At 36.2% G+C, this 9,325-nt stretch overlaps 1 protein-coding gene and 1 long non-coding RNA gene across 3 annotated transcripts; one reads left to right on the top strand and one right to left on the bottom strand.

Moving 5' to 3' along the window:
- On the bottom strand, positions 322–1,168 carry LOC109832108. The gene is made up of 2 exons (XR_002244641.1): positions 957–1,168; positions 322–585 (listed from the first exon to the last, which is right to left on the bottom strand). It is a non-coding gene; the product is annotated as an uncharacterized LOC109832108 (long non-coding RNA).
- Positions 5,336–7,935, top strand: LOC109833200. Of its 2 annotated transcripts, none has more exons than XM_020400791.1 (2): positions 5,336–5,998; positions 7,445–7,935. In XM_020400791.1, exons 1-2 carry the CDS (start codon positions 5,442–5,444, stop codon positions 7,632–7,634), a joined length of 747 nt encoding a protein of 248 aa, XP_020256380.1. In that variant the 5' UTR covers positions 5,336–5,441; the 3' UTR covers positions 7,635–7,935. The 2 variants fall into 2 exon arrangements, with proteins under 2 accessions (XP_020256380.1, XP_020256379.1); XM_020400790.1 differs by having other exon boundaries at positions 5,336–6,010.

Here is a 9,325-nt window from a genome sequence, read left to right as displayed (position 1 = left end):
ATAAGAAAATAGATGAGATGAGATGAGTTGGAAGTATATTATTGGATGATGTGACACATACTTAAAGAAATCAATTTCTTGTTTTTTTTTTTAGAAAATGGATGGAAATAAAGTTTAATGAGATGAGATGAGTTGTCACAATATTATTAGATGATGTGTGTGATTTTTAAAAATAAGATAAAATGAGATGTGATGAGCTGGATGATGTGACACATTTTTTGTGTTTGGTTTATTTTTAAATGTAAGAAATAAAATGATATGAGATGGGTTGGAGGATAAAAATATTATTTTATTAGATGTTGTGGGTAAGTTTTAGAGATGAAAATAAATAAAAATATTATTTTACTGATTTCCTTGTACTGATTTCCTTTTCTTGGATTTTAGGAAACCAACCAAACGGCCCCTAAGAGTAAATGCAAACTTGGCAATCAATTGAGAAGCCTGATTTGCTTACAACTTGTTTGTCTATTTGAGTACTCACAATATTGCTTCTTCCACTACTCAATATATGTCTATAGGCGTATTCACAATGTGCATCTTCCAACACTCAACATATCACGAAGAGTAAAGTTAAGATTCAAATTCCTGAAAAAGAACATTCAATATTAGCCAAGCAAATTAATGATAAGGCAAAAAGAAACATATAAGTTGCAGCATATAGAAATTATGTCGCAGGAGCGCATACAGCAAGACCATTTTACACTAAATTATCAGTGTCTGCACAAAATTTAAAAAAACAACAGAATAAAGATTGGCGTGCTCATATTCTATGGGTGTAAAGGAGTCTGTCATGCTACATGATAGCAAGTCAGTACGAGGAATTTTTTATAATCATAGCACGGTCCGTTTCAACAATTTCAAAGGGGGGAAAACTGACTTCGAAAATTTTCTTTAAAAAGCAGGAAAATTAAGAGAAAAAATTTGAAGAAAATGAGAAATATGGAGGCGGGCGTAACCCTGGATCAACTCCAGTTCGATGAGATTAGGGCTTTGAGACGCCTCGAAATTATAGGGAATGATGGAAGAGCTCCGACCATTGAATGATCGGAGATCAAATGAACAATTCACTCCCAATTGATCATTATTTGTACATTAAATTTACGCCGTTAATCTAAAATTAGAGCTTTAAAAGGGGAAAAGGGAAAAGGGCAAAAAAAAAAAAAACTGAAATCCTAAAAATACTTGGCGACAGATATAGGAGACGGCAGCGTTTTTATAGAGGAGACCTAGCATATAGGAAACCCTAGATCTGAACAAGGAAGCCGGATTTGAAGCAGAGTTACCGATTCGCCCTTTTAGGTCGACTCTGTATATATGCAACTATGTAGTGGGCTTAAATTGGGTAAAGTAAATGGGCTTACAGGCCTGGCGTTTCTTCTTAGATCTTAAATATTTTTTTGTTAAGTGGTAAATACTGATAATATATTTTATACTATTTTTTAGTAAGGATAACTTTTAAAAATAAACAACTATTCCCTTAAATAAAATAAAGAGAATAATAGGGGCACACTCCCAACCACAAACTCAACCACACCCCCTCTTTCATTTGCTACAGTGCACCAGGCCCCACATGAGATTTTAAAAATTAAAATCTTATGTAAGGCTCGGTGCACTGTAGCAAATGAGAGAGGAGATGTGGTTGAGGTTGTGATTAGGGAGGGGTGTGCCCCTAGTGCCACCCATAAAATAAACAGGTACCAATACTACAGTCTTTTAGAATTTTGAATGCACAACTGTTTATGAGTTCAAACCATAGGAAATAAATATTAAATTCGACATTTGTGCATGTGAATTATTTGTATTTGTGGTCATTGCGATTTTTAAGGGTACATGGACGAAGAACATGCAAAGAAAGACTCAGAAATATAAACATTAATTTCTCCCCCTTGTTGCAATAATTGACTTCTGTTAACAATATGCTAAAGAAGATAATTGATTGGAAAACTTCGACTTAGACTCAACAACACGTGGACCAAATCGGTTATTATGTTACATTTATTAACTTTCAACAACATTAGCGTGATCAATGTTGCCTTATCGTTGCAGTTGCCTTCTGTAGGAAACTTGTCTATAGCAGCAATCCTCAACTTGATAGGTCACAATTTTTTTAATTTGTTTTTATTTTTATTTTTGATGACAGATTGACCGGAAACAGTTGACAATTAAGAAGCTTTCAGCTATTAAAAATGTTTCAAACTATAAAACAAGGGAGGAGAAAGAGTTGTTCTACATGGGGTTGACACCTCACATGTCTCCCTTTGGGTCCCATGATTTGGGGTCCCCAATGAATTTTTCGAGGAGAAAAGATGCAACCCGTTGACAAAAAGTACTAGGGACTACAAAAGTACCTACATTCGAACATGCATCTAAAAATTTGAACACGAATCTGGAGATTTCCTTGCATGAAATGTTCTGTATTTTAGCGGTATTACTTTATTCATGTAATGACCTTAACACTGTTTGATTAACTCTATCACATTGTTGGCCACACTATTTTAACTTCAACACGTCAGATTAGCATTCAAAAGTCTCGACTAATCTAGTTCTTGTGGATTAATTTAAGACGCCATTGGTTGGTCTCTTATGAATACAGACCCTCCTTCCTGCTCAGTCCTTTCCGCTGAGTCTATTTATAAATTGGGTTAGCTATGAATAGACACCCTATAGTATCACCTAATTGTAAATAGAACCCTTGTAGTTGTATTTGTTGCGAATAGATTCCTTGTGGTTTTATTTGTTGTGAAAAGACTCTCTGAGTGAATTTTATTTTTTACTCTTAAAAATATTTAAAATGTTTGAGGAGGCAAATGGACACCGTATAGTTCTATTGGTGAGGATAGACACTTAACTGATTTTTTTCTCTTTTAAAAGAGTCAAAAAGTTCACTAAGGGGAGTGTATTCGCACTTGAGCCAATATTACTGGGGTTCTTAATTTTCGCAACAAATAGAACTACATAAGGATCTATTCATAACAAAATAGAACTATGAGAGTCTATTCGAACAAATAGAACTACATGGAGCATGTTCACAAGAAAATAGAACTAATGGGGTGTCTTTGCAATTGGGTGGTACTGTAGAGGATCTGTTCACAGTTAACAAATAGAACTACATGGGGTCTATTCACAACAAAATAGAACTAAAAGGGTTTCATTACAATTGGGTGGTACTACAAAGGATCTGTTCACAGTCAACCCTTATAAATTTGATGTTTGATGAGTTAAAAGTTAGAGCTATATCTTTATAAAAATTAACTCATGATTTCTTTTAGACCATCAAACCATCCATATGTAGGACGGTGCTGCGAGTAATCAACAATTGTCACAACATTTGAATTTTTGTGGTTGGAAATTCACGCAAAGACGTAACTTAGACAGTGACTATATGTGAAGAAGTGAACTTAATCATGCATAAGAGAGGTTATATCTAGGTGTCAAAAATGTCTTTTTGTTCATGTTGTGCATGTTGTTTGACGAATTAGCTAGCTAGTCAGGTTAGGCGGCTAATTAAATTCCAAGATTAATTGACCCGCAGCTAAATAGAGTTTTTAATTTCAAGATTTTCAGCCAATGGTTCCATTGTGAAACAATTCAAGCGATTGAATGTATGATTCACAAGTTTTATAATTGGCGATCACTCTAGTTGTAACTTACTAGTGTAGGCGTCAAAAAATGCTAAGAGATATCCAAACATAGAGAAAATCATTCAAAAGAAATCGACAGATATGAACTGTCTCGCCAGCGAGACAGTCTTTGCTGTCTCGCCGGCGAGACAGTGTTTGCTGTCTCGCCGGCGAGACAGTGTTGAAATGGTCAAAATTACCTCGATAACTGCCCTACACGTGTTCATCAACTGCCAAGGGACGTGGGAAGCATCGTGGGCGAAAAACACGTGGATAACTGCCAAAATAACGGAGTTTGAAACGTGGGAAGGCAGTTAAAACGAAAACTGCCTGGCGGTTACTGTTTCCGAGACAGCGTTTACTGTCTCCCCCGGCCGAGACAGCAAACACTGTCTCGCCGTACTAATGTCGTCGTTTGTTGAGTTTTTGCAGTTACAGACCCCTGAGGCTATAAATACCCCCCTAGGGTCACTTCTGACGAGGATCGAGCATATTTTCGAGCAATCCAGAGCAGAGAGAGCAGATTTGAGTTTTCGTGTGACTCCTTGAAATTGAGCTTTGACTTGATTTTAAGAAGAACGACTATCTTACTTTGATAAGATATCGTTTCAAGTTCTCACTTCGATAAACGAAGTCAGAATCAGTAAACCCCCTTCACGATCTGTGATTCGATGGTCCACGAACCAAAGCGTTCCCGGCACAGGCAAAGTCCCACAAAAACAGGATTCGATAAACGACTTCTGTGTTAGTTTCTCAAGAGTTGTAATTTTCTAATTTTTTCATTGTAATTCGTTGTAAACGACCGAAGTTCAATAGAATTATCAATGGAAGCAACTTTTGATGCAAACAACTAGGTAAACATAAACAATTTGGATAGTTTCAATTAGAAAAGTATCGCAAGTTGTTTTAAAAGTTTCTTGGAACTACTATGAACTTTTTTTTCTCTAATTTGCTACATTGAGCTAGCTTCACATTTGTTAAAAAAAAAAATTCTCCTAGCAATGTTAATGACAATCTTGCAAAGACTTAAATTGTGGTCATTTCTCTAAAATTTTATCTTTTTAATCCAAAAGCTATGTTACAATTCCCCTGATTATAGCCTTATAATCACTTGCCATATCTCGTTCTTATATTATCACATTAAAAGTCTTTTACACTGAACGCTCTTATGCCTGTCTATATTTTTTTGGTACGAAAGGTACTTAACCATATATTTTAGTCTAATTTCAGCCACAGCCAGTACGCCCCTAAAATTTGAAAGGAAAAAAAAAAGAGGAAGAAAACCCAGAACTTTCACTAGTTGGATTCATACTCTTCTCTTCTACAAAATCCTAATTCAATTCCCTTAATGGAGCTGAAATTTCACTAGCTTAAGGACAAAGTATTAGCTTAAACTCATATTGTCATTATATACTTTTTTTAATGGTAAAAATCGCTTTAGATGTACAAACGATTGAGTTCAAGGCCAAGTAGCAATCCACTTGGTCACAAGCTACGATTACCAAATGCTTTCTAGATAAAACTTCACTTGTAAAAAATACCTCCCTTGTCTTTCCTCTAGTAACCTCATGCCTTAATTTGCCAGTCCATGCAGGCCTAGAAAATAAATATACAAAACTACAAACACGTCATTGTTCTCGTCAAACACTCATATGACCTCTTCAACCCTAAAACCCTTTTTATAAATACCCACCCACCTACTTGTATTCACCTCCTACATCCCTTGTGAAGTTAGCTATAGAGCAAGAATTGCATGATCCCTTAATCTCCCTTTAAATCCCACTCTCATCACCAAACCAAGAAACCAAACAATCATCACAAATGAACCAAAACAGTCACCATAGAGCTCACTCCATGAGCAGTGTTCCCTTTTCATGGGAGAATAGACCGGGAATTTCCAAAATTGCCCCTCAGGCTGACGAAAGCCCGTTATCGGCCCAAGAAAGCCCAAAGTCAGCGCAGGAAATCAAACCACCACCACCTCCGGTCCCCGATGATAGCCCGAAAAGGCCCATGGCCCGGCATAGTACCCATGTGCCTCTGCCTCCATGCCCATTTCAGCCCATTAGTAATAGGTATGCAGCAAGTAAAGGATGGAGAAGAGATGAGGATCCTTTTTTGGCTGCTTATATGGAGTGTACAAAGAGCGTGAAGAAAAATAAAGGGAAGGGGTCTAATTATAAGTTATCAAGCGGATGGGGGTTTTCTTGTAAACAGGGGACAGGAGTGAGAGAGGATGTATTGGTTAAAGTTCCACAATTAAAGTCGCATGTTGGTAAATTGCATGGTGGAGATGAAAACGTTAGGTTGTTGTTTGAGAGGACTCAGAGGAGGCAGAGCGTTGGGAATGGGAATGTTGGAGGTCACCAGGGGCAGAGGTCAGTGTTCATGTAAGAGCTTGATTCTATTATTTTTATTTTCTTTCGGTGCTGAAGAGAATTGTGATGCTATCAATAATAGTACTCTATTTCCTTTTCCTTTACCTTTGATAAATAATTTTTTTGATTTCTTTTATTTGGAAGGGCCATGTTCTGAGAGAGGAGAGAGATTTTTATTTTCTTTGGATGATGGGGGATTTTTCATAAGATGTAGTTTGAATGGGAGATGATTGGAATGTGTTAATCACGGAGTGTGAATTAGAGGATGTGAATTTCTCATTTGTGGTTTAACTAGTACTAGTGTAAAGCCGTAAAGGTCATAACTGTACACATGTTGAATCACAAATTTATAATCACAATAGAACATTAATATCAAAGATAATGCATATTTGAAGCTTATGGGAGCAAACGGGACTCCGTTTACCGATCAACATCATTCTGATCTGCATCATATCAGAAGTCAAATAAGAAGAAAATTAAAATAAAAAAATAGTATAGATTTTGTTAAAATTTCACTGTAAAAAATTATAAAGTATTTTTGTAGTTGACGAGATCTAGAGTCAAATTCGAGCCAAAATAACTCATATTTGGAGGGTACACGGTGGCAAGTAGTTCTCTAAGCTAGGTGGAATAGTTTTACAACACCTCCACATCAGATTTTTCGTGGCCACATAGGATATAAGCTTTCCGTCGGTTTTTTTTCTCATCTTTGGTTTGCTAGGGTTGAAGAAGGGAAACTCGGTGAAAATTGTCGCCACATCAGATTTTTTTCTCTCCCCCAATTCCTTGCTCAACCTTGTGAAATCGACGAAAACTGCAGTCACGTCGGTTTTTTGCCATATAAACAAAAGTTTTCTCTTTTTTTTTTCCATGCGAACCAAACACAAGAAAAATAAATACATTGGTTTCCCACTATTTTTTTGTGCGAACCAAAGCGAAACAATCCATTTCTTGGAAAAGTTTGGAAAACTCAAAACTTGTGTTTTTGTACATGAAAATACATTTCCCTATATCTAGGAAACGAACCAAACAGCCCCTAAACATCTCAAAGTGTGGGGTCCTCAATGACTTATCAATTTTGACAGTAATTTAAGAGACAACTCTATATGCTTTGTTTCAAATAGTTCATATAGTTAGGTATTCGTAACGTAGTAAGTATATTTCAGAAAAATTACCTTTTCTAAAGGTCGCTAATTAAAGTCCTAGATCACATTCTTAACAAATTAAAGCCCTAGATCATATAAGGAAATCGTCGTTTTCCTCTTCAAAGAAAATTTTAATTACGTATAATACTCTAAAAAGTTAATTAGCCACTTTTCTTTACTGGTCACTACTCAATTCCTTACTGCCGGTGCGGGGGATTCACATGATGTGATTACAAAAGAATGCCATATTTATCATCCCAACAAACTTTGCCTTTTTTTTTGCCATGTTTTATTTTGCCAGTTCCTTCATGTGGAGTCTAGCGCTACTTCGGAGCTCATACAACGAGCACGCCTTTGCTCTAAAAGGCCAGCATTTGAGCGCAGAGAAGCTTGCGGGTTTGGGCCCTCGCCACTTTGATCAAATGCGACTTCCTTGCGATCACGAAGACCATGAATTGAGCATGACGCTCTTGCCTGTGACATTCCGTTAGATGACACGAAAGGTGTCAAGTTTTTGAGATAGAGGAGCTATTTTTGTTGTTTAAAAATAATATTAAAAAAAAGGAAAAAAAGAAAAAGAGCCAACATTGCTTTCTTCCTACGTGCTCTTGAGTCTTGCCCCCATCTACGGGCATCTTATTACATAAAAAGTGGATTTATGAAAGAAATATTGCCAGGAGACTGGCTAGTTCACTACAAGTGTAACACTATGTCGATTACTTGCATACAACTACAGTAGTAATTATTGGTGTAAAAGCGATTTTAGTTGCGTTTGATTGGTTTGATAATAAACCGTCACTTTTTAGCTGTTACTTTATAGTTGCAGGTGTTTATTTTGGAATATAGATCTTTTAAATTCCTGTCAATTGTTGCAAATGCCGTTGTGACATAGAACTCACTACTGTGAACACTGTGTAAAACATGACATATTTTTTTCGCTACAGTAAACCCGGTTTTTTTACTGCTACAGTTTTTTTAGAATTTTTGGATTGATACAGTATCTCGCTTCTGCTACAGTTCCCGTGTGTTGTAGTGCTACTTTTTTTTCGAAAGCATTGTACTCGGTTTCGCGTTCGCTACAGTAAATAATACTGTTGTGTTACTGTAGCATGAATAGTGAATCTTGAGTTCTCATGTTTGTACAGAGGAGTAGATATACTGATATACAACTCAAATATATTGCAATCGCGGCTGGTACATACATGTGTAAGTTGAAAGACAACCGGAGCCTCTTTTTGCAACCAAATGTGGAAAAACCTGATAACGAGATTCCTTCGTTGTTAGCTTTGTCTAGGCTTTCCTATAGTCTATAGAGCTTGGGAGTTGAAATTAATTTGTTAGATCTAGCTTTCTTTATTGGAACAACTTGAATACGCAGCTGTTTCCTATTTTTGTACCAATGACAATGTTTGCCTATACTTTGGTTGTGGGCCTAGCCCATGTGTATCAACAGGACCCAGCAGTACAGAGCCCATAACTAATCAATTCGTGTTCGTGCAGAAAGCTAAAGTTTTACAGTGCAACAGTTGAGTGCCAATAACTTGAACGCGTTCTAACTACAGCGATTATACTTCAATTGTGGAATTTAATTTTGAAAGTCTGATGTTCTCATAAATTCAACAAACCATGAACTTTGCAAAATTCTTATTTTGTATCAAACTTTAGAATGAGAAATAGGTAATCAGATGCATAAATATTTTTTTATCGGCTCTTTCACTCATTTTCTGTAAAATCCCACAGTAGAGAAAATAATTTATGACAGTGGAATTTGCTCCAATGACAAAAAAATACCACCATCTTTTTATGTCTAACTTCCCATTAAAAAAAATAGAAGAATTGGATGCGAGTATGCTTATGACCATGAAAATAGAGTATGCTTATGACCATGAAAATAAACATGGTGTGTTAGATCTAATAAAAACTTGAGATCTAAACCATAAAGCTATGATTTAATTCAAAGAGATTAACAAGAATCAAAAGGTGCGGAAGCATATACCTGAATCCATTGAAGAAAACTTGATTAGGGTTTTGATGATCTTCTAACCTTAGGGTTTCTCTCTTATGGATCTCTTTAGATGGGGATAAGAGAATGAGAGTGGTTAACCCTAGATTAGGGACCATAACCCCTTATATATAGGTGTTGTACATTTGTAATTTGGCCCCTCATCAAATTACAATTACA

Source organism: Asparagus officinalis, chromosome 3 (genome assembly GCF_001876935.1).
Source record: "Asparagus officinalis chromosome 3, Aspof.V1, whole genome shotgun sequence".
Taxonomy (NCBI): domain Eukaryota; kingdom Viridiplantae; phylum Streptophyta; class Magnoliopsida; order Asparagales; family Asparagaceae; genus Asparagus; species Asparagus officinalis.
This window is presented reverse-complemented; position numbering and strand designations above follow the sequence as displayed.